The sequence below is a fragment of the Bos javanicus genome, chromosome 25 (assembly GCF_032452875.1).
Source record: "Bos javanicus breed banteng chromosome 25, ARS-OSU_banteng_1.0, whole genome shotgun sequence".
In the NCBI taxonomy this organism is placed as follows: Eukaryota; Metazoa; Chordata; class Mammalia; order Artiodactyla; family Bovidae; genus Bos; species Bos javanicus.
Window position 1 is genome coordinate 39078595 of NC_083892.1, and position 27940 is coordinate 39106534.

The 27940-nt window shown below is 54.1% G+C and overlaps 1 protein-coding gene across 8 annotated transcripts in view; it reads left to right on the forward strand.

The window, feature by feature from the left end:
* LOC133238790 (monocyte to macrophage differentiation factor 2) overlaps window positions 1-27940 on the forward strand; it is a 120489-nt gene that overhangs the window by 20647 nt on the left and 71902 nt on the right. For 4 of the 8 annotated variants that reach the window (XM_061402280.1, XM_061402272.1, XM_061402273.1 and 1 more), the window contains 6 exons: window positions 12006-12087; window positions 14064-14224; window positions 17808-17882; window positions 22912-23013; window positions 24454-24523; window positions 27044-27201. In XM_061402280.1, the coding sequence (XP_061258264.1) occupies window positions 12006-12087; window positions 14064-14224; window positions 17808-17882; window positions 22912-23013; window positions 24454-24523; window positions 27044-27201 (648 nt within the window). The other 4 variants (XM_061402279.1, XM_061402281.1, XM_061402275.1 and 1 more) reach the window with 3 other exon arrangements.

A 27940-nucleotide genomic window follows, 5' to 3' on the forward strand; every position in this document is an offset into this window, starting at 1 on the left:
TAGGCACCCAGAGCTTGGTCCTGCACGGGAGACCGTGGGGAGCGAGGCTGGGAGTTGTCTCGAATGAGGGCAGAGGAGCGGGGTCTTCGTCAGCCCGAGGAGTCCCCGGGGAGGCTGATTCCTCTGAACATTAGTTCCTGGGCTCCTGAAACTTTGGTGCAAATTTCAGAGCTCTTGGCCTGGGGTCTGGACGCTGTGGGGAGGGGGATGGGCATCCCCAGCTTCGAGGTGAAGAGTCGACCACTCGGCTTGTATCAGCTCCCTGTTATGGAGATTCCGGAGGGTGGAGGGCCACCCTGGGTTTCTGGTCCAGAATGTCTGGGTTCCTGTGGCACCTGCTTATCTGTTACCTTCTGGGAGCTTCCGATGAGGCCAGGAGGATGGGGTGGTCCCTGCTTCAGAGGCGTGGACCCTCATTAAGCCAGATTCTGAAGGGAGCCCTGGGGAGGGTGCAGGGCTGGGCTCTGGCCGCCGCTGTGCTAGGTCAGGACCTCCAGCTGCACACCTCCAGGGGGCACCGTTCACGTGGAACGCCTCATTTTCTCTGCTGCAGGCCTTCCAGAGACTCCGGCCCTTTCCCCCTCTTCCTCGGCTTGCCCTGCTGGTCCCGCTCTTTCCTTGCTGGGGTTTCCATCTCAAAACTGTTCTGAGCTGGCGGCAGCCCATGGTCTGTTCTCCCCAACTCCGTTTCCCAGAGACCAAGCCAAGCTGCCATCTGCCATCCAGGAGGAGCTGTGAATTCCTGAATGGACACAAAGAAGTAGCCTGGGACCCAGCTGGAGAAAGGGAGCAGCCCAGAGGGCCCAGGGCCAGAGGGACGGACAGACAGACTCCGCTTTGTCTCCTAGACAATTCTCTTTAGTCCTCTGTCCTGGGGATTCAAGGCTGCCATCGCCAGGCACCAGCCTGGCCCGGAAGGGGCGGCTGCAGCGGTTTCCCTGGGCCCCGGGCTCATTTGGAGGAAGAGGCCCGCTTCTCTCTTGGGGCTGCGGACCCTGGCTGGGCCCAGGCCAGGAGGGGAGGGAGACATTGCGGAACTCTGAACCTGGGCCTGGCTGCTTCAGACCGCAGGCGGGGAGGGGGCGGAAGGGGAGAGCCAGTCGCTGGCGTGCCCAGGCCTGGAGGGGGGCCCAGGTGGTGGGCACAGGGCAGGTGGTCAGCAAGCTTAGGCCCCCTGCCCGAGGCTACCTGCAGAGATCCCAAGGTGGTGGTTTAGAAAGCACACCCCGCCCAGACCTGGCTGGTAGGAGCCTGAGGCTACTCCATCTTTAACCCTTTATTAGAGTGTAACTACCGGATCAAAATTGGGAAAGGAGTACGACAAGGTGTATCTTATCATCCTGCTTGTTTAACTTACATGCAGAGTACATCATGCAGAATGCTGGGCTGGATGAATCACAAGCTGGAATCAAGACTGCCGGGAGAACTATCAATAACCTCAGATATATAGAAGATACCACTCTAATAGAAGAAAGTGAAGAGGAACTAAAGAGCCTCTTGATGGGGGTGAAAGGGGAGAGTGAAAAACCTGGCTTAAAACTGAACATTAAAGAAACTAAGATCATGGCATCCAGTCCCATCATTTCATGGCAAAAAGAGGGGGGAAAATGGGAACAGTTGAAAGGTTGTTGTTGAATCACGCGAATACACCGGGATTCTTGGCCCCCGGAGGAGAAGAATTCAATCCGGGGCCAGAGACGAGGCTTGATCGCTCGGAGCTTTTGTGTAATAAAGTTTTATTAAAGTATAAAGGAGATAGAGAAAGCTTCTGACATAGGCATCAGAAGGGGGCAGAAAGAGTACCCCCTTGCTAGTGTTAACAATGAGGTTATATAATCCAAAGAATGTCTGGAGGTTGTAAAGACCTCCTCCGACCTACTCCCATAATTTACATTTTAAGATAACACTGCCCTCAGGCAAGATACATCCTTGTAAAGACCAGGTATACTCCCATAATTAACATTTTAAAATAACAGAAGGTTGAATCCAAAGACTGTCTTTAATCCAGAGACTGTCCTCAGGCAGGATACATTATTGTTATATAATCCTAAGGAATGTGGAGAAAGAAAAGTTTGTCCTTTCTTCCTCCTTGAGAATTCCAGACCCTTCTCTCCTTGGGGACCCCTAGACTCCCTATCAACCTGCCTAGGAAATGACTCTCTCACAGTGACAGATTTTATTTTCTAGGGCTCCTAAATCACTGTGGATGGTGACTGCAGCCATGAAATTAAAAGACACTTGCTCCTTGGAAGGAAAGCTATGATAAATCCAGACAGCATATTAAAAAGCAGAGACATCATTTTGCTGATAGAAGTCCATATAGGCAAAGCTATGTTTTTTTTCAGTAGTCATGTATGGATGTGGGAGTTGGACCATATAGAAGGCTGAGCACCAGAGAACTGATGATTTTGAACTGTGGTGCTGGAGAAGACTCTTGAGAGTCCCTCCGATTGCAAGGAGATCAAACCAGTCGATCCTAAAGGAAATCAACCTTAAATATTCATTGGAAGGACTGACGCTGAGGCTGAAGCTCCGATACTTTGGCCACCTGATGCAAAGAACTGACTCATTGGAAAAGACCCTGGTGCTGGGAAAGATTGAAGGCAAAAGGCAAAGGGCATGGCAGCAGATGAGATGGTTAGGTAACATTACTGATTCAATGGACATGAATCTGAGCGAACTCCAGAAAACAGTGAAGAACAGGGCAGCCTGGCATGCTGCAGTCCATGCAGCCGCAAAGAGTCAGACACGACTTAGCAACTGAATAACAGCAACTACTGGAAATTGTGCGCCTTTCCTTAGGGCTGGAAGACTGAGCACACCCGTGGGACCAGCACCTGGATCAGATCCCTTAATGATTCCAAGGGTAGCCACTGTCCTGGTTTTTATCTTCAAAGACTACTGTTGCCGGTTCTCGAAGTTTATGTAAGAGAGCCCGTCCTGTTTGGTGCCATGATTGTGATGCGCCCGCGTCTCTGAGTGCAAGGTATTCTCTGACTGGTTCTCTCTGCAGTCTAGTTCTGTTTGGGACCCTCTGCCTTCTATTTCCAAGGGACTCTGGATGGGCAGTTGGATGGTTTCCAGAACTCTCTTTGGGACCAGCCTCTCTCCTCTTCCAACTCTAATGCTGTAGGTTAGAGAACATAGAGTTTCAATATTGATTTCAGACATAGACTTCCATATTTAAAATATTTTATTAGATTTTAACAAAACTTTTTTTTAGCGAATGAACATTGTAGCCGGTCAAGCAGCCCAGAAATAGAAAAGAAGCAGTATTTCCCCTCTTCTCCCCAGACTCTCACTGGGGTTTCCTTTCTTACCTCCTGCTTTTCTAAACCAGCAAATTGTCTCCCACCCCTGGAATCGTGTGGCCTTTGGGCAGCCAAGGTCCTGGCTGAATTAACCCATGTCTCTGGAATCCATGTAACCCAAAAGCTCTGAAGGTTTTTTAAAAGACAGTGACTGTCCTGACTGGTTACGTTGAGTCTGAACAATGTAGTAAATGCTCAAAGATGATTGGTTATTTGGTTGCTTGCGAGCATCACCTGTTGCATTCAGGCTCTGCATTGGGTCCAGGTAGGTGAAGAAGAATCAGGGCCAGTCCCCTGGTTTGCAGTCTTGGGGCCGAGGCAGACCCAGAAGCACCCAAATATGGATCATCTGTGCTACAATAGGGGTCACACAGGCTGCTGTGGGAGTCCTGAGGAAAGAGCCACCTTCTTCCTGGGAAAGCTCCAGGAAGACTAGAGGGGGAAGGAGATTCCAAACAGGCAACCTAAGCAGTGGCCTTGAGGTGAGAGGGGGCAGTTTACAATCCAATCTGGATGGGGTTGTGATAGTAGGGCTCAAGCAAGACTTTTTCAGGAGAAGGGCCTTTTGACCTGGGTTCTGAGGGCTGAATAGGAGTTCACCAGCTAGAAAAGAGGGAAAGGGACTTTTAAGCAGAAGGAACAATGTGTGCAAGGCCAAGCGGTGTGATGACTGTGGACTATGGAGAGAGCTGTCCTGGGGTGAGGAGAAATTACAGGGAGTGAGTCAGGGGTAGAAAACAAGGGAAGCAGATGCCCTGGAACGCAGGGTCTTCTAGCCCATGCAGGAGCTGCCTGGTGATTTCTGTTCTTGGCCTTGGCACAGGTGTTTATGCTCTGGGTCCTCCAGGGCTTTACCCTGGCCAGTGGGGCCTGGGAGGGAGTCTTGGTGAGGCCAGTCCAGCATGGGAGGGATTGACACAGCCAGAGTTTAGGAGGCCTGGGGGTCATGGATGACTTGTGTCCAGGGCTGCTCTGACCCCTGGCCAGTGAGGTGGGGCTTTCAGGAGCTGGGAAAGGGCTCTGTTCCTCCTCTCCCTTCACCTCTGGCTCCACAGCCAGTCTTCCATCCAGGAGGGGGTGACCAGACGCTTCCTCCTACAGTGTGAAAGACTGATGGCAGAAACTCTCCCATCAGGACCATGGACAGGGCTGAAAGGGTGGTGAGCGGATTGTCTAAACCTGTCTGGGTTGCAGTCAGCCGCACCACTTCTGAGTTGTGCCTCAGAATCCCTGTATAAAATGACAAGCATCACCTCGGCCCTGCTCAGTTTACAGCGTGCTTGTGAGGCTGGGAGAGGGGGAGGGAGCGGAAGCTTTGCGGGGAACTCTTAACACCAGCGACGGCTGCCTCTCGCCTGCCCGTGGCAGACATTGCTAATTCATCACTTAGGTTCGTTCTCAGAATTCTTTCAGCACAGCGCTCCAGGCAGGCTCTTATGGGTTGATCAGAACTGGTGTGTGAGCTGAAGTCCATGTGCTGCCTCTGCTGGGCCTGGTGTTCATTCTGTGGCGCTGGGGTCAGGGGCCATCGCCGCGGTGTGGCACCTGGCACCGTCCAGGTGGGGCCCCTCACCCCCTGCCTGCTGGCCTCTTCCTCCAGCCCGCTGCTCCTCAGCCTTGCCCCTGCACTGGAATCGCATGGGAAGTTTAAAAAACTTTTCCCCCCACCCCACTGATTCTGTTTTGTCAGGGACTTTTCCGATCTCCCCGGTGATTGTTAAGGGCAGCAATGCTAGCCGTGGCCCCTTCGTCCAACCTGCTAGGTGACGGATGATGACGCTCTTGTCCTGGGTGGTGTCGGATTCCGGGGAGGGGAGCGGTGATGGCTCAGCGGAGATTCAGCTCATGTCACCTCCATGCTGGCGTGTTAACAGAGGGTCTTTGTCCATGCAAAGCTTCTTCTTTCCTTACTTAGACACGTTAGAGCACCTCTTCCAGAGCTGATGGAGGAGGCAGAGAGGGGTCCGTGTGCATACGTGCCTCCTGTGCGCGGGTCACTTCACACACTGCGTCTCGCTACTGTCCTGTAGCCCAGGTCTTGAGGTTGGACAATCCCAGGCTGAAATCCTGGCTCCATCCTTTCCTAGCTGTCTTGAATCACTTCAGTTCAGTTCAGTCACTCAGTCGTGTCTGACTGTTTGTGATCCCATGGACTGCAGCACGCCAGGCTTCCCTGTCCATCACCAACTCTCGGAGCTTGCTCAAACTCATGTCTATCGAGTCGGTGATGCCATCCAACCATCTCATTCTCTGTTGTCCCCTTCTCCTCCCGCCTTCAATCTTTCTCAGCGTCAGGGTCTTTCCCAGTGAGTCAGTTCTCTGCATCAGGTGGCCAGAGTACTGCATCAGAAAGGTGATTTGATTTTCTGGACCTCAAAACCCCTTTGAATTTCTGTTTTCTCAGCTGTAAAGTGGGTTCAGTAATACCATGGAGGATTTATAGTAAGAGAAGCATCAGTATCAGTCATGGGTCAATGTGTACTGAGTGCTGTGCACAGATTAACCCATTCCATCCCTTTGGGATCCCCAGGGTGGGTGCTGATAACACCCCCATTGCTCAGATGAGAAAGGTGAGGCCCAGAGGGCTTTAGTAACTTGTCCACGGATGCGCGGGCTGATAAGGGATGGGGCTGGGGTTGAAGGAGTAGGGACTGGAAGGGTTTTGAAGTTCATGGAAGTAAAAGGCAAGAAGGGACTTTTTAAAGAAATGTATTTACTTATTTGCTGTGCTGGGTCTTAGTCGCATCATGTGAAATCTTTCATCGTGGGGCATGGACTCTGTAGCTGGGGCTCTCGGGCTTAGTTGCTCCGAAGCGTGTGGGATCTTAGTTCCTCAACCAGGGATTGAACCTGCGTCCCATGCATTGCAGGGCAGATTCTTAATCACTGGACCGCCAGGGAAGTCCCCTGAGAAGGGACTTTTAAAGGTAATTCCGGTGCGAACCCAGCAAGAAAAGAGAGTGGTAGAGAAAGCCTCCATCTTCTGGGAGAATTCATGACAGTCGTGACTCGGATGTTGGCAGAAATTCGCGCCCTCACTTTTTCCACCTGAGCAATGGGGATGTCATCAGCACCCTCCCCGCTCCCGGGGGATTCTGAGGCCAGTGTGGCGTGGTCTCAGGTGGGGTGAGGGGCATGTTGCTGGATAACGGACAGAAGGTCCTCATTATAAAGCAGCTGAGACCTTTGTCCGACTTGTCTTGTGTTTGTGTTCTGGGTAGGGCGGGACTCGTACGTGGTCCCCGAGCCCAGTGTTGATGGAGTGGCTCGGTCCTCCCAGCTGCTTACAGTGAGATACGGGAGGAGAGAAATGAATCGAAGAAGCAAAAAGCAGCCGGGATGTAGACATTTGGAGAGTTCTCCGCCTGTCCATACGTTAGTTAAATAGCGGGCACATGTTTAGAAGGGAACGCTGGGGATGTGGCCCGCGGACCATTCGTGAGGGGGTTAGTGTCGATGGGGACCGTGGGCCCGTCTGCCTCTGCCCTGAAGCCAGGGACAGAGTCCTCCCAGCCGGGGCGAAGGCATGGAGGAGGGCTGCACGCGGGCACTGTTGCTTGGGAAGAGGGAAGAGCCACGAGTGGAGGCGGTTCAGAGATCTTGGGGCGGGACTGGCTGCTCCTGTTTCCAAGGGTGGGGACGTCTCAGGCGTGGGGTGACCTGCTGAGCTGTGGGGGTGATGCTGTCACCCTGGGCCCCTGGAGGGCAGAGCATGGGACCAGAGAAGACATTGAGCCTGACGGTCTCAAGGAGCTTGCCTTGCTCCCCTTTGGACTTGCTTGGGCCCCGTCACCCCTTCTTCCTTCTTTTTTACTAACTCTTAACAGATCCCTTGCTTTCATTTATTTAGTCTTGGCTGCGCTGAGTCTTCATTGTTGCTCGAGGGCTTTCTCTAGTTGCAGTGCTCGGGCTTCTCATTATGGGGGCTTCTCCTGGAGAATCCCGTGGACAGGGGAGTCTGGTGGGCTGCTGTCCATGGGATCGCACAGAGTCGGACACGACTGAAGCAACTTAGCATGCATGCATTGGAGAAGGAAATGGCAACCCACTCCAGTGTTCTTGCCTGGAGAATCCCAGGGACAGAGGAGCCTGGTGGGCTGCCATCTATGGGGTCGCACAGAGTCGGACATGTCTGATGCGACTTAGCAGCAGCAGCAGCAGCTCTTGTTGCAGAGCTTGGAATCCCTTCCTTCTTTTTGGTATCTTTTTTTTTTTTTTTTTAATGGGAGTGTCTGTCCCGCGCCTATCCCACCATTGTATTTGGTTTCCCAGACTCACAGCTGGAGAGGAATTTTGCCTTGGAATGAATTGTACTTCCGTGTCTCACCCATGTCTGCCTTAGATGTTCCATTCCACTTGACTTGCTCACTCTCTCAGTCGTGTCTGACTCTTTGCGACCCCGTGGACTGTAGCCCGCCAGGCTCCTCTGTCCATGGGATTCTCCAGGCAAGAATACTGGAGCAGGTTGCATTTCTTCCTCCATGGGATCTTCCCCATGCAGGGGACGGATGCAGGGACTGAACTCGCCTCTCCTGCATTGCAGGCGTTTTCTCTACCACTGAGCCGTCAGGGAAGCCCCTAGATGACGTTTCGATGAGACTTTGAATTTTGGGCTTTAGAGGTAATGCTGGGTTGAGTTGATACTTTTGGGGTTGTTGGGATGGAATGAATGTATTTTACATTCAAGAAGAACGTACGTTTGAGGGGCCTGCGGTGGTGTGCTATGGACACACAAGGAAGTTGTGTGGCAGGCCAGAGACGCTAAGATGTTTCCCGTGTCACACGGCAGCCAAGTGACCATGCAGGGACTTTCCACCCAGCTGTGTGTCTGGCTCCAAAGCCCTGCCCCCACCAGCTCAGGGTGGGAGTTGACCTTCTGTCCTGGTCTCCTGGCAGCTCAGTTTGGGAGCCCTCCACAAGGAGGTAGGCTCCCTACTCCCATGAAATGCTGCGGCCACGTGGTCATCTAAGTGGCCGGGCTGGCCCCAGAACGCGGACTCTGTTCTCCAGAAAGGAGGCAGAAGGTCCAGTTCCCTCCTTTATTTGAACCAGCAACAACTAGCTAGAAATGCTGACTCTGAAATTTCCTACAGTCTTGAAGGCTGCCAGCTCTGTTCCAGAGCATTCTAAATTTTCTCTCTGCATTTCAGCTGTTAAAAACGACTCCCTCGTCCCCGTGCTGGGGAAACAGACAAGCTATGGCATGTCCACATGAAGGACTAGTTCTCAGCAATGAAAAGGAAGGAACCATTGACCCAGGCAACAGCGTGGATGAAGCCAACCTGCTTTAAGCTGAGTGAAGAAAGCCGAACTCAAAAGACTGTGCCGGGGACGGAGGAAGAGAGGCTGGAAGGGGGTGGCCGAGAATAGTCGTGTTAGAGGGTCCATTTGCCCTTCATAGGAAACAGCTTTGTCTTAGATACAGTTTAAGCAGAAAAGAAGTAAATCCCTGTTTGGCATTCCAAGCACAGTTTCTTTTCATCTAAGAATACACTTGACTTTAGGCAATCAATTCTTTTTAGACAGTAAAAAATATATATATAAATAAATGTCTGCAGGGCTTCTGTACGATCCCATGTATGAGGCTCTGGAAATGGGAAAGCTACAAGGGGTCAGAGAGCAGAGCAGTGGCTACAGGGCTGCAGAAAGGGACGGGGCAGCGGGAGGCAGGAGGGCGTTCGTGGGGGGTGATGGACCTTTTCTTTCTCTTGGTTTCTCTTGGTTATGGCGGTGGTTATACAGCTCTCTCCATTTACCTAAACTTATATAAAGACGTGCTGCGAAAAGGGGAAATTTTACTGAACCTAAATGGAAAGGAAAATTAAAAAGAAACAGTGAGTGCATTGTCCTCTTCAAAATGCCTGCCTGGAGGTTTATGAAGGAAGAAAAAAGAACGCCACAAGGAGTTAAAGAAACCATTTCTTGCAGGCTGTGGGAACTCTGTGTCTTGGGTCTTTGCCCCTGGCCCCTCTCCACTCTCCCGACCACATTCAATAGCGGCAGCCCCGGGTGAAAGACAAGGAAAGTTTTGTGGAGCCCAGAAATAAATAAATAAACTGCCCCATCCTGGTCGCCCTGGCAACCGTGACATCACCCTCGGACCAAGTGGCTGGCACCGCGGGGGGCTCGGTGTTTGTTAAAGGGGCAGGGGAGAGGGCAGTCCCGGCTACAGGTAGGGGAGACTTGGTTTCCCGCTCAGGAGAGAGGTGTCAGCTCTCCCCTTCACAGCTCGCCTCGGAGTCCCGGCCCCCAGCCCAATCAGAGCAGGGCGTAGACTAGCACCGCCTCTCTGGGGGGCTCTGGGGCAGAGTCTGCCAAAGGGAACACCGTGTGTCCCTGGGTTCGTGTCTCTGGGAACGGATGGACACACACTTTGTGGCTTAATTGTTATATTATTTTTTTTGCCACGTTGCGCTACATACGTGATCTTAGTTCCCCAACCAGGCATCGAACCTTTGCCTCCTGCAGTGGAAGCAGAGTCTTAACCAGTGGACCGCCAGGGAAGTCCCCACAGTTAGTGGCTTAAAGCAACGGGAATCGGGCCCCGGTTTGGCTCCCTCTGGAGGCTTGCGGATGCACCTGCTCCGGGCCTCCCTCCCAGCTGCTACCGGCTGCCTGCGCCTTCAGTGTGACGCTGCCCCAGGCCTGTCTCCGCCCTGTCTGCTCTTTGTGGCTCTCCTCTGCTTACAAGGACACCTGTCATGTTGGATGAGGGGCTCACCCCCCTCAGTGTGACCTCATCTCAGCTGATTACATCTGCAGCTCTTTACAAATAAGTCAGATTCCGAGGTCCTGGGGGGTCAGGACTTTAGCACAGGAATTTTGGGAGGACTCAATTCAGCTGTTATAACGCTCTTTTTTGTTGGTTTTTTTTTTGCTTTAGTGGTGTAGATCCAGCATACGGGAGGTACTCAGCAAATGCTAAGTGGACCCACGCAGCATGCATTGGGAGCGCAGTCTTACCCGCTGGCCCGCAGGGCAGTGTCCCGCACCTAGCGTGGACACAGCGCACAGTGGTGCTTTATAAATGCTCTGTGCACCTTTCTGCACTGAGCCCTTTGTTCTGAACCATACCCTCGTTTCTCATGTTGGTGCTCTTTCTAGTAATAATCGGGTTCCTGGGGTGGGGGGTTGTTTTCGGTGTTTAAGTGTAGTTTAACCCCCCTGGTGGATGATTCTTGGCAGAGTCCAAGGTGAACCGCCCACTTGCCCGACTCTGAGCCGGTGAGGTCCTGCCTGCAGCTCTCATCCCCCAGCCCCCAGCCCCCTGCCAGCCTGGCCTGGAGACGCCTGCAGGGAGTCCTGTCGGTTAGGTGCACCGTCCCGTCCCACCTGGGTGATGTCGCTTCCTGACTCTGCCCTGGGGCGTCCCCTCCGAAAAGCAGGGGTCGTGATGGCTCTGTGGGCCGGTGGAGCTCCTGTGAGGAGGAGGAGAGAGACTGGGGCAGACAGAGGCGGGGCTGGGGCTTGGAAGATTCTCTAAAGACACCAGAACATCAGGAATGTTTCTTGTTGGAACTTCTGGGAGACCTGGGTTCTATCCCTGGGTTAGGAAGATCCCCTGGAGAAGGGAATACTATCCACTCCGGTATTCTGGCCTGGAGAATTCCACAGACTGTGTAGTCCGTGGGGTAGCAAAGAGTCGGACAGGACTGAGCGACTTTCACTTTCACTTTTCCTGGTGGTGCGATGATTAGGACTCTGCACAGTCGCTGCAGGGGCCACGGGTTCGATCCCTGCTTGGGGTAGTAAGATCCCGCATGTGGCCAAAAAAAGTTTTTTAAAAAGGAATGTTTACTGTTAAGATAAAGTCACCTGGCCATTCCACCTGTGGATCAATGCCCAGCAGAAATGAGTGCGTATGTTCCCTACCATGAACGCTCACAGCAGAGTTACCATAACAGCCTCAAGTTGGAACGTCCACCTCCAGTAGATGGGATAAATGAATTGTGGTTTGCTCACCTGGCAAAATAGTCTATTGCTATGAAAGCAACCAATTATTGCATCTGACAAAAGTCTCGCTGAGCGCAAGGAGCCAGACCCAGAGGGAGTGTGCTGTGTGATCCCACAGATGGGAAGATCAAGAACCGGCGAGACTAGTCTACAGTGGCAGTGTATGTGTGTCGGGGGCGGGTTCCTTGAGGGGTGGTGCCCTGGGGAAGGGGCGTGAAGGCACTTTCTAGGGCCTGGGAAAGGACCTCTGGGTGCTCTGGGTGGTGGTCACGTGGGTGTGTGTCTGTGTAAAATCCATGGAACTGCACCCTGGGGAGCTATAGACCGTGTATCTGTGACACATAAAGAAAATTAAAAATAGGAAATGAAAGAGTATGCTACGCCCCAGAATTTATTTATTTATTAATATTTTAGCCATACTTCATGACTTGCAGGATCTTAGTTCCCTGACCATGGATTGAACCTGGGCCGTCGGCAGTGAGAGCAAAGAGTCCTAATCACTGGACTGTCAGGGAATTCCCTGCAACCTGATATTTAGCAAATGTGACTTTGGGGATTTGGCTCAAAATGCTGGATAGTCCAAAAAAGGTGTAATAGAGAGAGTGAGGGGAGGGGAGGGGAGGGGAGGGGAGCCAAGGCGGGCCCTCCCCACCAGCAGAGCCGGGGGCCCCTGGGCTCTGTGACCAGGGCTGCTGCCGGCTGCCTCCACCCAGCTGCCGGGGATTGTGTGTCTCCCCCCAGGTTCATGAACCACCGGGTTCCCGCCCACAAGAGGTACCAGCCCACGGAGTATGAGCATGCTGCCAACTGTGCCACCCACGCTGTGAGTCTCGGGGGGCTGAGCGGCACAGGAGGGGCCGGGAGGCAGCCTGTTGCCCTTGGAGTCAGTGTTCTCATCCCACGGTGGTGACCCGAGGGGCCTGCCCCTCAGGGGGATCCCGAGGGAAGGTCATGTGGGTAAAGGACTGTGGCTCTGAGCGCGCCTCTCTTTGGCCTTAAGAACCTTCAGTGGCTCCCTAGTACCTGGTACACCGTCCGGGCTCGGTAGAAGCTCCCAGATACAGGTCTTAGCCTGAACGTCGCCCCACCTCCCCGTGCCGTGATCTTGCCCCCAGGCGCCAGCACCCTGAATTCCACCCACTGTTTCCAAACTAGAAGGCATGACCCAGTGTCTTTGCACATGCTGTTCCCGGGGCCTGGAATACTTGCCATCTCTCCAACGAAATCCTGCTCTGGGCAGCGGTCCTTACGCCTTTGGGCCCCTTTGAGGATCTTATGAAGATCCGGACCTACGCTGTCGAGCTTCATAGCCACTGGCCTCGTGCAGCTGAAATACGGCACGTCTGAACTGAGGTGTGCTGTGAGTGCAGACTACATGGCAGCTTTTTAAGATGCAGTGTGAAAAAAAGAATGCAAGATATCTTAGTTCTTTTTATATTAATGACGTGTTGAAAGGATACTTTGGATATATCGGACTAAGCAAAATATATTAATAAAGTCAAATATATTAAAAATTAATATATTAACAATATATTGAAATGTTATATTTAAATATAATTTACACAAATTATTTATTAATAAAATATATCAATATATTAATAAAGCAAATATATTAATAAATGTATTTTTTCATTTTTAAAATGTGGCTACTGGAAAATCTAAAATTACCTGTGCTGGGACTTCCCTGGTGGTCTGGTGGCTAAGACTGTGTGCTCCCAGCGCAGGGGGCCCCGGGTTCGATCCCTGGTCAGGGAACAAGGTCCCACGTGCCCCCACTAAGAGTTTGCACGCTGCAGCTAAAGATCCTGCACGCAGCAATGAGGATTGAAGATACCGAGTGCCGTGACTAAGACTTGGCACAGCCACATAAATAAGTTAAAAAATAATTAAAAATAAAATTTGCTGTGCCACCTGCATTGTATTAAGTAGTTTTGTCGGCTGGAGCTGCTGTAGAGTCTGTCTCCAAAATAAGTGCTCCTAACACACAGAATCAGACAAACTCTTTTGGAGACTCTGTACTCCCCACCCCCTGCCCAGTGCTTTGGAGAACTCTGAGATTTCTCAGAGAAACCAACGGATAAACCAAGATTTGAAGAGTAAGTTTTCCAGGTAGACATTGTGGGGAGGGACGTCTTCGGGGAGAACCCCGTGGGCATCAGTGTGGCAGTGTGAAGCATCATGGCCAGTCTAGAGTGCTCGAAGCCGGGTTAGCAGCGGACATGCAGGATGGGGGCAGCGGCCAGAGACGCGTCCTGAAGACAGGAGATCTTGGCTTCCTGTTTTACCGCTACATTGTCTAGAGCTATGCTGTCCAGTATGGTTGCCACTGTCCTGGTGTGGCTGTTGGATTCAAAGTTGAAGCCAGTTAAGATGACAGAAAATGAAAATGGCAAGTCCTTAGTGGTACAAGCCACATTTCATGTGCTTGGTAGCTGTGTGGGCTTGGAGGCTTCCATCCTGGACGGTGCAGGTCTAGACCCTTCCCTCTGTCACGGGAGTTCCGTCGGGCAGTGTAGGTCTAGACCCTTCCCTCCACCACGGGAATTCTGTGGGGCAGCGCAGGTCTGGAACCTTCCCTCCACCACAGGAGTTCTGTGGGGCAGCACAGGTCTAGAACGTTTCCACCACTGTAGGGAGTTCCGTCGGGCAGCGCAGGTCTGGAACCTTCCCTCCACCACGGGGAGTTGTCGGGCAGTGCAGGTCTGGAGAAGACGCGTGGGGGTCTCCCTGGGGCTCTGCACTTGCCTGGCCCCCGCTCCAGAGGCAGGCCTTGCAGCACCACCCCCTCCCTGCCTCCAGCTCTGGATCATCCCCAGCATCCTCGGCAGCTCCAACCTCTACTTCCTGTCGGACGACGACTGGGAAGCCATCTCCGCCTGGATCTACGGCCTCGGGCTCTGCGGGCTCTTCGTGGTGTCCACCGTGTTCCACACCATCTCCTGGAAGAAGAGCCACCTCAGGTGCCTGCTGCCCAGCCCACTGGTGGGGGCATGCGCGCGGCGGGGTCACCAGGGCTGGGGCCCACGGCGGGCCGAGGTGGGGCAAGATGCCTCGGGCTGTGCTTGGCTGAGCAGAGAGGGGCCCAGGATGGAAGGCCTTGCGCCACGTTTGCTTCAGGCCGGCGGGGTTGAGTCCCCCCGGGGGACCCCCTCACCCTCAGAAGACTCGTTTGCTGCCCTCTGAGCAGCCGAAAGAGCAAGCCCCTCACTCCCAGGTCGTTATGAGGGACCCTTAACTGTCACAGTAACTGCCTGTTTCTGGGCACCCCTAGGTTCCAGGCACTCTGCAGCTGTCACTTTGGATCTCTCCAAAAATTCTGCAGTGTAGGCATTAGCATCCTGGATTTTAATTTTGATTTGTTTTGTGGTAAATAAGCACGGTGTAAAATTCACCATCTTGACCGTTTCCAAGTGTACCTCCAGTGGCATTAAGCACATTAACGCTGTTGTACAACCATCACCACCATCCATCTGCTGAATATTTTCATCTTCCCAAACCGAGGCCCTGTCTCCATTAAACACTAACACCCCATCTCCTCCCGGCCCCCGGCACCGCCCTTCTACTTTCTGTCTCTATGAGTTGTCTGCTCTGTGCACCCCGTGTAAGTGGGGTCATATACTGCTTACCCTTTTGTGAGCACAGCGTCCTCAGAGCTCACCCTCGCCACAGCAGGTGTCAGAGTCGCCTTCCTTCTCCAGGCTGAAGCATGTCTCACTCTGCGGTTGGACCGCACTTTGTTGATCCATTCAGCTGTTACGGACACTTGGGGTGCTTCTGCCCTTTGTCACCGGCTTCTCTGAGACATCCCGGGGCTCATCCACGTGGCAGCTTACAGAATCCTGGTTTTTGTGGATGGCGACTCTGAATGTGGAAGGTGACAGGACATGCTTAAGGTTACCTCGCTGGTCGTGGCCAAGCCAGAACTGATTGCAGGACTCCAGGGTCCCCACAGAGTGAGGGGACTCTCCGGTCCGTTGCAGCAGCTGCAGTGATCACTGGTCCCCATGTCCCCATGCCCCTCCTGCCCCCCAGAAGCCCTGCGACTCTGCTGTATCCCACCAGTCCTGTCCCCATTGTTTCCGTGGGTCCTGATGGACCCCACTGTATGAGAGTCCTGTGGCTGCTGTAACAAATTCCCACACACGGAGCATCCTGAAACAACAGGAGCTTAGCCGCTCACGGTCTAGGAGGCCAGAGTCTGAGATCAGCAAGTCAGTGGGGCTACGTCTCCAGGGGAGGACCCTGTGTTTCCTCCTCCAGCTTCTGGAGGCTCCCCGGTTCCCCGGCTTGTGGCAGCGTCACTCCAGTCTCCGCCTGTCTCCATAGGCCTCCTTCTGTGCCTCTGTGTGTCCCAGGCCCCCTCTCCTTTTCCTTCTAAAGACACCCGTCCCTGGGTGGGGGCCCACTTGTCAGCGGTGGGACCATGCTGCCCTTCAGTGTGACGTGGTGGATGAAGTCGTGGCCCTGCCCCCCTAGGTGGGGTTAAAGAGGTCATGCTTAAGAGCTTTGCACGGTGCTCTGATTACAGAATGTGCTCTGTGCATGTCAGCTGTTGTTACTCCCTGTATTTCTAGGGAGACATGCAGTTAGCCCAGCATCAGATAGAAACGCTGGCCACGTTTAATGAGGGCCGCAGTGGCCAGACTGAATCACAGTTTGTATTCGTTACCTACTGGGACCTCTCCGGAGAAGGCAGTGGCACCCCACTCCAGTACTCTTGCCTGGAAAATCCCATAGATGGAGGAGCCTGGTAGGCTGCAGTTCATGGAGTTGCTACGAATCAGACACGACTGAGCGACGTCACTTTCATTTTTCACTTTCGTGCACTGGAGAAGGAAATGGCAACCCACTCCAGTGTTCTTGCCTGGAGAATCCCAGGGACGGGGGAGCCTGGTAGGCTGCCGTCTATGAGGTCGCACAGAGTCGGACACGACTGAAGCGACTTAGTAGCAGCAGGGACCTCTCCACGGCCCCGTGGCTTGTTCCCCTCCGTAGTTAATGATCCAAGAGAACAAGGGGGAGGTGGTCAGCCTCAGAAACCACACTCCGACTCGTGTGCGACCTCGCGTCGGCTCCACGCGTTTGCTGTGCTCGTTGTGGGAAGGGCCGCACGAGGGTGTGAAGGTGTGGGGACCAGGAGGCGGGGCTCCTTGGGGACCGTTTTGGAGGCTGCAGCACGCTGGCCAGACGTGTTAAGGAGTGTAGTCTGCTCTTGAAGGTGAGGCCATAATGGAAACAGGTGACGTTTATGAGCACTTCCTGTTTTGCGTGGTGCTGAATCCTGACCCTCTTCACCCTCACCCCGTGGTAGGATGCCAGTACTCCTCCCTGTTTCACAGATGAGGGAGCTGAGACCAGGGAGGGCAAGTTCTTGCTCACGGTCATCGTTCCTCCGTGGTAGGGTTGGGATCCGAACCCCGGCCTTCTGGCTCCAGAACTTGGACCTGAACCGGAATACCAGAACCTAGAGGGTCTTCAGGGGTACCTAGGTTTGCTGGATGAATGAAAAGAGACTGAAGTAAAATTAATACATGTTTAATTTTCCATGTTTTCTTCTGCTTGCTGTGCTTCTATTGAGTATGTATTTTTTAGTTCACTTTTATTTTTTCTAACTGAAGCGTAGTTGGTTTACAATCTTGTGTAGTTTCAGATGTACGGCAAAGTGATTCAGTTACACACATACACACACACACAGACATATACTTTTTCAGATTCTTTTCCCATCTAGGTTATTAAAAATATTGAGTATAGTTGAATTTTTTTCACTGTTTAATTGAAGTACAGTTGATGTACCACATAAGTTACAGGCGTACAATTAGTGACTCACAATTTTTTAAAGATTATATTCCATTTATAGTAACTGCAAAACACTGGCTATATTCCCCGTATTGTATGATACGTCCTTGTAGCTTATTTTATTGTGTTTTATTACTCAATATTTATTTATTTAGCCGCATCTCAAGGCATGCGGGATCTTAGTTCCCTGACCAGGGATTGAACCCAGGCCACCGCAGTGAAAGCACCCAGTCCTACCCACTGGACCACCAGGGAACTCCCCTTGTAGCTTGTTTTAAACCTAACAGTTTGTATCGCTTCATCGCCTTTCCTGTCTTGCCCCCTCCCCTTCCCTCTCCCTACTGGTGACCGCTCGTTTCTTCTCTGTATCTGAGTCTGTATTTTGCAGACTGTGATTCTCTCTGTGTATTGTGAGTCTGTGTTTTTTTAAGCTACTGAATTTTTTATCATTTGAAATCTTTCGAAAAGCCCAGAATGTAAAACAGAATGCAGAGTTGCTTTGGTTAGAGAAGTAGGATGTCAGGGGGAGGAGGGTCCTTGACGGGAGCCCCGAGGTTTCTCCATTCAGCCCCTGGGCTGACAGGGAGCCCGGCTGGAAGAGCACTGCCTTGGTCACTCACAGATGGGGGGACACTGAGGCCCGAGGGGTCGTGGCTGGATGGAGGCTCATCAGCCCTGCGCCCAGGCCCCCGTCCCCAAAGCCCATTTGTCCAGGTTGGGCCCTGTAACCCGCCTTCTCTGCTGCAGGACGGTAGAGCATTGTCTGCACATGTCGGACCGCATGGTCATCTATTTCTTCATAGCGGCCTCCTACGCGCCCTGGTGAGTGTCGCTGCGGGTCCCCGAGCGAGGTGGGGGCTGGGGCTGGCTTCCTCCCCTTCTTCGAATTTCCCTGCATGTTTGGCTGGGTGATCTGTCACCTCAGCACAAGAGTGTAGGTAAAAGGACACCCTCCACGCATTCTCCTTCCTAGAAGCAATGACTTAGCGCCAGCTTCCTGTGTATCCTTCCAGGGTGATTTTGTGTAGAAAAGAGCAAATGTGTATGTATGTGTATATGTATAGACACATTTGCATACATGCATATGCATATATGCAAATACACATATTCACACTTACGCTTTCCTAAAGCCTTTATTTATTTATTTTTTCTAAAGCCTTTATTGATCTTGTTACAGTATTGCTTCTGTTTTACCTTTTGTTTTTTTGGCCACGAGGCATGTGGGATCCTAGCTTTCAGACCCGGGATCCAACCGACACCCCCTGCCTTGGAAGGTGACATCTTAACCAGTGGACCGCCAGGGAAGTCCCTATATTGCTGCGTTCATGCTCAGTTGCTCAGCTGTGTCCGACTCTTTGTGACCCCACAGACTGCAGCCTGCCAGGCTCCGCTGTCCATGGGGATTCTCCAGGCAAGATACTGGAGCGGGTAGCCATGCCTTCCTCCAGGGGATCTTCCCCACCCAGGGATTGAGCCCAGGTCTCCCACGTTGGGGGTGGATTCTTTACCGTCTGAGCCACCTTTCCTACTTGAGTAGAAAAGGAAGGATAGTGTACAGACGCTGAAGTCAGCCTTCATTCTCTTAGTCATGTTCTTGGGGACCTCTTTTCATATTAGTACCTTGAAGATGTCTCCATTCCGTTTTTACAGCAGCATAACATTCCCTGGCCGCCCCTATTTATGAGTGTTTACGACGTCAGGCCTCCCCTTCCTTTGCTGTAACGCACAGGCCTGCAGTGAGGGTCCTTGCTGATGGATCATGCATCGCCTTGTGCCTGGTTCGGTTGCTGGAAACAGGTGAAACTGCTGAGCCAACCTGTTTTGAGCTACAGAAGCCCCAGGTTCTTAAGCCGAGCCTGATCTTTGTGGGGTAAACGCCAAACTTGGAGGCTCGGTGGCAGGAGTGGGCCTTAGTTCTTTGGGTAACTTTTGCCGAGGCACCTTGCACAGATTGTACTGGTTTAAACCCCCCAGCAGGGACCTCCCTGGTGGTCTAGGTGGTTGAGAAACCGCTTGCCAGTGCAGGGGACGTGGGTTCAATCCCTGGTCCGGGAAGATCTCATATTTTGCAGTGTGGCTGTGCTCATGCACCACAGCTGCTGAACCCGCTCTCTGGAGCCCAGGAGCCACAACTACAGAAGCTGGCCCGCCCTGGAGCCTGTGAGCGTTGGCCTCCAAGGCGTGGGAGCCACAGAAAGGTTTGTCCCAGTCTTGCCCAGGGAATTCCAATCTTTGGCTATTGTAAATGGAGTGTTCTTTTTCATTATGTCAGCTAATAAGTGGGTTTAGTTGGTGCACACGAAGGCGACTGCCTTTGGAACACGTTTTGTTGAGATGTGCCTGGGGGGTCCACACAGGGACTTCCCACATCCCGCAGCTGGCCCCCTGGGTGGAGAAGCCGCACGTCCAGCCCCTCCCCAGTCCGCGGCTCCCGTGGGCGGCTGTCTTGAGGCAGCTTTGCCCGATGTCTTCTTTCACGTGAATGGAATCATCATTCTTTCGGGTCTCACTTTTGGGCAGCATTGTGTGGTGAGGGTCACGGAGTCACGGCTGCAGGAGTCGCAGTCCAGTCTCCTTGCTGGACAGCGTTCTGGATGAATGAACCAGAGGCGTCCATCTCCTGTGAGGCACCTTGCAAGGTTTCCAAGTTTGGGGAGATTATGGCTCCACGGTGGGTCCTCTGGTCGTTCTTGTGTGGGTGTGGCAGTGAACTGAGGGGTGGGTGGGGCTTGAAGCAGGATATTCACTTGGTTTTATTTTTATTTTTTTCTGTGGACCATTTTAAAAGTCTTTATTGAATTTGTTACAACATTGCTTCTGTTTCTCCTGTTGTTTTTTTGGCTGTGAGTCATTTGGTTTCTCAGCTCCCTGATCAGGGATTGAATCTGCTCCCTCCTACATCAGAAGGCAAAGTCTTAACCACTGGACCATCAGGGAAGTCGTTGGTTTTATCTTTTGGACCGAAGGATGATGCCTTGGGAGTGAGGCGGTGCAAGGAGGCTGATGCAAGGAGCTGGGAGAGAGATGGTTGTGGCTGGGGCCCTGGCACTGGCCTTGGAGTTGAGAGGATGGATGGATGGATGGAAGATGAATTTACAGGAAACGAAGTGGAAACTGTGAGTGACTGAAGGTGGGGAGGAATACCAGGGTTTCTGGCTTCCTCCAGGAAATCGGCCCTCACTGCTGTCAGCCTGGGGATGTAATCAGAGGCAGCCTGTGACCAGCTGAGCTTTGTGGGAGGAGGGGACGTGTAAACCAGGATGCTTCTGGTCGTCAGGTGCCCGGTGGGCTGGTGTACGGAGACCCTGAAAAGAACGGTCAGTCCCGGGTGAGGGGCTGCTGTTCGAGTGGGTAGGTGGGGGCCCCTGGAGATGCAGAGAGCAGGGTAGAGAAGCCAGAAATGATGGGAGGGTGCCTTCCGCTGGCCCCAGGTCACCCACAGGCACCACCTGCAGTTCTCAGGAGTCGGGTGATCTCTAGTTTCTTTTTTGGATGTTGCCAATTAGAGTAAAGCTAGGTTTTGTGCTCAGCTGCAGTAACTATCCTTGACTTGGATTTCTGGAGCCGCCCTCTGAATGCCCCCCTGCCTTGGCTGATTCAGCGCCTGGGTTTCTGTTCTTTATCCCTGATGCTGACGGTCTGGGCACTGGCTCCGTGCCTGTCGAGTGCTGGTGTCTGAGGATGTGGCTGTGAACAGAGACACAGGCTCTGTCCTTATGGGACTTAGTGTCTCCCAGAGGATGTGGACTTTGTCCCGACACCGACACAGAGACTGAACCACCACTGTGGTCCAAGCTGCAAAGGAGGGACGCAGGGGCCGAGAAGGGGAGAAGTGCCCGGGTTTGCGAGCTGTGTCGGGGGGGAAGGGTCGGCAGAACTTGGCCGTTGACTGGATGTGGGGTTGAGAGAGGATCAGCGGTGATGACAGTGTTCTACCTGGACACCCGGGTGCATGGGGAAGGGAGACAGGAGACGAGGGTTTGTGGAGTGATTTGTGGGTATTTTTCTTCGCGGTGCTCTGGTTGAAGGGGTGGAGGTGTGAATGACTCTGGGTCCCCCCATCCCTGCCTCAATCTGAAAAAACTCTGTGATTTTAGTTTTTATTTTCGTTCTTTAAAAGTTCCTATTTATTTACTTTTGGCCGTGCTGGGTCTTGGTTGCTGTGCAGGTTTTCTCTGGTTGCGGCGAGCGGGGCTCCTTCTCGCGGCGGCTCCTTTTGTGGAGCACGGGCTCGAGGGTGCTCAGGCTTCAGCGGGCGCGGCTCCCGGGCTCTCGAGCGCAGGCTCAGTGGTTGCGGCACACGGGCTTAGTTGCTCCGAGACACGTGCTATCTTCCCAGACCAGGGATTGAACCCGCGTCTTCTGCGCTGGCAGGCAGCATCTTTACCGCTGAGCCACCAGGGAAGTCCCTTTATTTTCACTTTTGATAGATTAAGCTTAAATATAAGATTCCAGCATATCACCTTTACTTAAAGAAAGGGTCTGAAAGGTGGTTGCAAGGCTCCGGTGTTGCTGAAAGAGAACAGTCGTGGCATCAGACCGCACGAGGCCCTGGTCCTGATCAGCCTTTCTGGAGCCACGGGTCCTGGGATAACTCCCGAGTCTGTCCCAGCCTCAGTCTCCTGGCCTTTAAAAGGGAGGCAGCAATAGTACCCCCTCCCCCAGCTGTCGTGAAGAGGGATGACAGTGACCCGCACACAGACGCCATTCATGCGATTAACCAGGCAGGGAGGACCGTGTCACGAATGATCAGGAAAACTGGCTGGGTCAGGGTGACACAGAACTTTCCCTTCCCCAGTGCTTCAGAAAACCGTTAATAATCGAGTCATAAATATTGAGGAGGACAAAAGAAAAGTCACCGTCTTCTGGAACCGGAGCCCCTTCTGCAGGAATCTGGCGTGTTTTTGTGCAGTCAGGTTGTACAGACAGCGGCATAGGCTGGAGGCTGGAATGCATGCATGCGGGCTGGAGAGAGGGTGCAGGACCAGCCCCCTGGCCTGGGGCACAGGCCTGCATTGTCCGGGGCCCCTGGCTCCGCAGCCATTTCCCAGGCCAGGGGTCCCCAACCTCGGAGCTCTAATGCCTGATGACCTGAGGCAGAGCTGATGTAAAAATAATAATAATAAATAAAGTGTATAATGAAGTTAATGTGCTTGAATCATCACGAAACCATCCCCTCCCCAGTCCATGGAAAAATTGTCTTCCACGAAACCTGTCCCTGGTCCCTCAAAGGTGGGGGACCGCTGACCTAAGCCAGCAGCTGGAGCCAAAGGCTGGGTCCTGCAGGCACCTGGCCCAGGAGACACCACCTGGCTCGAGCAGCGGAGAGAAAAACCCACTTTTCTGGGAGCCTGGGGAGAGAGTCTCAGGAGTGGGGAAGGAAGGAAGGAGTTCCTCCTGCAAAGTCCCCTCTACTGCTGAACCCCACGCTGTGCTGGCTGCGGAGGGAGGAGTTCACAAGGCCCAGCTCAGCTGTCACCCAGCAGGCAGGACTTCCCTGGTGGTCTGGTGGGTAGGAGTCCGCCTGCCAGTGCAGGGGACATGGTCGATCCCTGCTCTGGGAAGATACCGCTTGCGGTGGGGCAACTAAGCCCGGGCGCCAGGAAACGCCCACTGGTTTGAGATGCCCTTTTCCTTCATGCTGGGACATCCTCAGTTTTGCTGACTTGGCTCGAATAATTGCATACAGTTTTGGTTTCTCTTTCTGTCTCTCCACCTGTCCTCCGTGAGAGGCCACATCCCAGACGTGGAGCCACAGGGGACAGGGCTGGCCGTGGAAGGCGAGGTCTCAGGCCCGCCCCCACCCCCTCAGGCCCCTCAGGCCCCTGTGCCCTCCCGTCCTGCCTCCCAGGCTGAACCTCCGCGAGCTGGGCCCCTGGGCCTCCCACATGCGATGGCTGGTCTGGATCATGGCCTCGGTCGGCACAGTCTATGTCTTCTTCTTTCATGAGCGGTAAGCTGGGGCTGGGGGGGAGGGGGCGGGGTCTCAGGGGGCGGGGTGGGGCGAGGGGGCGGGGTCTCAGGGGGGCGGGGTGGGGCGAGGGGGCGGGGTCTCAGGGGGCGGGGTGGGGCGAGGGGGCGGGGTCTCGGGCGGGGTGGGGCGAGGGGGCGGGGTCTCAGGGGGCGGTGTGGGGCGAGGGGGCGGGGGTCTCAGGGGGCGGGGTCTCGGGCGGGGTGGGGCGAGGGGGCGGGGTCTCAGGGAGTGGGAGAGAGGGGGCGGGGTCTCAGGGGGCGGGGTAGGGGCGGGGTCTCGGGGCGGGGTGGGGAGAGGGGGTGGGGTCTCAGGGGGCGAGGTGGGGAGAGGGGGTGGGGTCTCAGGGGGTGGGGGGGAGGGGGCGGGGCTTCGGGCGGGGTGGGGCGAGGGGGCGGGGTCTCGGGCGGGGTGGGGAGAGGGGGTGGGGTCTCAGGGGCGGGGTGGGGAGGGGGCGGGGTCTTAGGGGGTGGGGTGGGGGAGAGGGGGTGGGGTCTCAGGGGGCGGGTGTGGGGGCGGGGTCTCAGGGGGCGGGGTGGGGAGGGGATGGGGTCTCAGGGGCGGGGTGGGGAGAGGGGGCGGGGTCTCAGGGGGCGGGGTGGGGAGGGGATGGAGTCTCAGGGGTAGGGTGGGGAGAGGGGGCGGGGTCTCAGGGGGCGGGGTGCCTCCATCAGGGCCTCCTCCCTGCCCCTGCCAGGACGAGACCTCAGCATGTCCCCCGAAGCGTGTGGGCACAGCCGTGCCTGGCACCCCTGTGTCCAGGCCCATCGGCAGTCACCACGTGCACAGTCCATAGGGTCAATGTGAGGAGTTAAAAAAAAAAAGGTCATTGTTGGTGCTTCGACCCGGTGAATGGGGTCTTCTTTAAGCTGGGTCAGCAGGTGAGAAGGAGAGGGTCTCAGGGCCGCCCACCCGCTTCCATCCTGCTGAGAGACAGCAGGGAAGTGAGGACGAGGGGGAAGGAAACAGAGCTGGAGAAGTCAGAGGCAGCCACAGACCCTGGACTGTCCGAGGACAGCGGACGGGTATCAGTTGGTGCCGCCACTCGGATGGATGGAGAGCGTTTGCTCGAGCCTTGTGGTGAAAGGTGCTGGGATGGAACAGTAATGCCTGCCCTGGGTTGAGCAAGGGAGGAGCACCCAGGCATGCTATGCCCACCCAGCATTTGCCACCCTCGAATGTCAGTTCACAGGGGTGGAAACCTAGCCTCAGAGAGGGAAAGGGATCTGCCCACGGCCACCCAGCTCTGCTAGCACTTGCTGGGTGCAGCTGGGTCAAATCCGAGCTCAGGGGTGCTGGGCAGGGGGCACAGTTCCCTTCCGTTACTCTTCCGGCTGGGGGTGCCCCCTCCCAACCCGAATGGGGGAGGTGATGCTCACGGGGAGGCCGTCCCAAGGCCATGACGCCCTGTCTTCCTGGCAGGTACAAGCTCGTGGAGCTGCTCTGCTATGTCATCATGGGCTTCTTCCCCGCCCTGGTCGTCCTTTCCATGGTAAGTCACCCCACCAGGTGTGGGTCTCGCGTCTGGCTGGAAGGGGCCCAGAGTGGTACTGGAGATGGTGAGGCTGAGGCTTCTGCCCCGGCAGATGGTGATCTCAGGCCGGGGGTCCACGTGACTCGCCTGCCAAGGTGCAGGTCACCCTGGGCTCGGCTCCTCGGTTCCAGGGCGCCTCCTCTCTCTGCTTCACCTCAGCGGGTTCATTAGTCCCTCTGGGCTCCAGGTTTTCCTGCTTATTTAGGCATCAGGTAAGAAAACTCAGGGACAGGGACTAGAAGGGTGCCTGCAACAGAGTAAGTACCTGCTGGCTAAATTAAATCTATAATAATAATAACGCAGGTGGCCATGGAGGCGGAGCTGAGTCTCCAGCTTGTGACAGCCCCCTTAGCGTTCCTACTCAACATTTTCCCTGTGAAAATGTGAGTTTGTTGTTGTTCAGTCGCTAAGTGACCCCCATGGATTGCAGCACACCAGACTTCCCAGTTCTTCACTGTCTCCCGGAGTTTGCTCAAATTCATGTCCATTGAGTCGGTAATGTATGTCCATTGAGTCCGTAACATGAGTTATCTAATGCCTCTTCATGAGAAATGGAAAAGATACACAGCAAACCATTAAGGATGGCTAACAGGCAAGTCTGTGGGTCTGCAGACATGATGCCTTGTTTGTTCATCTTTTACAAAAAAATGGGATCACGCTGTACAAACTGTTCTGGAACACGCTTGTCTCACTTGGCGTGATGTCGAGGGCCTGTGCCATAGAGCTGCACCTGCCTCTGGAGATTGTTGTGAAGATGGCGTTGGATAACTCACGTAAGGCCCTTAGGACGGGGTATGGCAAGCAGTCTGTGCTGAGAAGTGTTACTGTGATACGTCTTTAATAGTCAGGCGTCACCCTCTGGAGGGCTGGGTGCGTGCTTGTACATACCTCCAGTGAAAAGCTCCCCAGCTGTTCCGAAGACCGAGGTGGGTCCCCACACGGGGAGGTAGATGAATCCCCACGAGACTGCATCGTGGAAGTGATGTATCAGGATGACAGGCGTGGCCCGAGCCCCCTTATCTTAAGTGACCCGTCGCTCTGGGCATGTATATGCTTATGAAGTGCATACCGTGTACTGCGTGCATATAGACGAGTCTGGAAGGATACCGTCAGACACGGTTATTGGTGGTGAGCAGTGAGACCTATGGGAAGGGGGCCCAGGAGACGGGGCGGTAAGTTCTTACTCCCCGTCCCTCCTGTTCCCCTTGAGCCCCTGTAACAACCGCCCAGGCGTCACTTGTGCTCGCCTCGGAGGGCCGGGAATGCCGCAATCCACCATGGATCAGTTCAGTTCAGTTCAGTTGCTCAGTCGTGTCCGACTCTTTGTGACCCCATGGACTGCAGCACGCCAGGCTTCCCTGTCCATCACCAACTCCCGGAGTTCACTCAAACTCATGTCCATCGTGTTGGTGATGCCGTCCAGCCATCTCATCCTCTGTCGTCCCCTTCTCCTCCCGCCTTCAATCTTTCCCAGCATCAGGGTCTTTTGCAGTGAGTCAGTTCTTTGCATCAGGTGGCCAAAGGATTGGAGTTTCAGCATCAGTCCTTCCAATGAACACCCAGGACTGATCTCCTTTAGAATGGACTGGTTGGATCTCCTTGCAGTCCAAGGGACTCTCGGGAGTCTTCTCCAACACCACAGTTAAAAGCATCAATTCTTCGGTGCTCAGCTTTCTTTATAGTCCACTCTCACATCCATCCCATGGATGCATACTACTTTTTAAGAATTGTGATAAAATACACATGCAGTTTATGGTTTTAGCCATCTTTAAGTGTACAGTTCAAGGGCATGAAGTTCACTCATCTTGTTGTGGAGCCATCACCACCGTCCATCCACGGGACTGTCTCATCTTCCGACATTCTGTCCCCACTAAACCTCACTCCCTACCTGTTCCCCCCAACCCAGCCCCTGGTAGCCAGATGGCCACTGTGCTTTCCAACCGTGAATTTGACTCATTCAGGGTATCAAGGCCTACGGTCACTGTCTGGTTTATTTCGCTTTGCACAGCGCCCTTGCGGTCTCTTCCGTGTTGTATCATGTGTCAGAGTTTCCTCCCTTTTCAAGACTGAGTAATACTCCACCGTGTAAACTAACACAGATACCATGTTGCGTATCCATTCTCCTCCTGCCGGACGCTTGGGTTGCCTCCCGCTTTTGGCTGCTGTAAATGACGCTGCAGTGAACTTGGTTGTACAAGTGTCTGTGTGTGTCTCTGCTTTCCCTTCTCTGATGTTTGCTTTTTAGGACAGATAAAAAGCTTCGAGATATCCTTTGAGATTGTGTTACACACGAGAATGAATCGGTGGGGCGGGTGGGGTGGAGAGTTGATGATGTCGGTGTGCTGAGATGCCGCTCCTGGGGCTCCGGGCAGCCCCGCCATCCATGTGTCTTCCTGTCCGGGTGGTGGGGGTGGCTGGGTGGTGTTGGTCTCGCTGGCCGCTCATCTGACGTGTGCTCACCCTTGTCCTTACCGACAGCCCGACACCGAGGGCATCTGGGAGCTGGTGACCGGAGGGGTCTTCTACTGCTTGGGCATGGTGTTCTTCAAGAGTGACGGGAGGATCCCCTTTGCCCATGCCATCTGGCATCTCTTTGTGGCATTCGGTGCTGGCACCCACTACTATGCCATCTGGAGGTACTTGTATCTGCCCAGCACCCTGCACGCCAAGGTGTCCAAGTGAGGCGGCCCAGCCTGCGTGGGGACATGTAGGCCTTTGGAGCAGAGCATCACAGGGAGTGTTCCTGCAACCCTGAGCCCAGAGCACAGCGCCCAGGCCCGTCTGCCCTCCCACGGGTCAAGCTTTCAGTGGGTCTGAGATCACTTCTGGTGATAAGCCAGACCATCCCTTGGGCTCTAGGTGAGAGAGAAGGCATTTAGTCACTCTCTCAGAGGAGAAATGGACCCTGCAGTGTGTTCCTATTCTAGACAGACGTTTCCTAAAGCAACCAACATTCACATCGTCAGAAAAGGGGGCAGACGAGATCCTGGCCAGCTGAGGAATGACGGGCCCACACGTGCTTCTCAAGGCCCTGAGAAGTCTATCGGGGAGTCTGGTGTTACTGATACCCCAGGTGGCCTGGGCCTCCTCTGCTACCAAAGTCCTGGCTGGGGAATTATCCCCTGCTCATGGGGGGACGTCCCCCAGCTAGTAGATCAGGGATGGTGAGAATCTGTGACCGTGGCAGGCATCCCCAATCAGCTGCCGCGCGGTGCGGTTTCAGAATTCTTTCCACGACTTCTCTGGGCAGCCACTGCCAATTGAGTTGGCACTTATGAGGGCCCCCCTCTTTGCCTTGCCAACCCTGTGCGCTCTGCAGTGGGGTTTTGGCCAGAGCACTTCGGTGTCTCCACGTTGGAGACCAGGCTTGGTTCC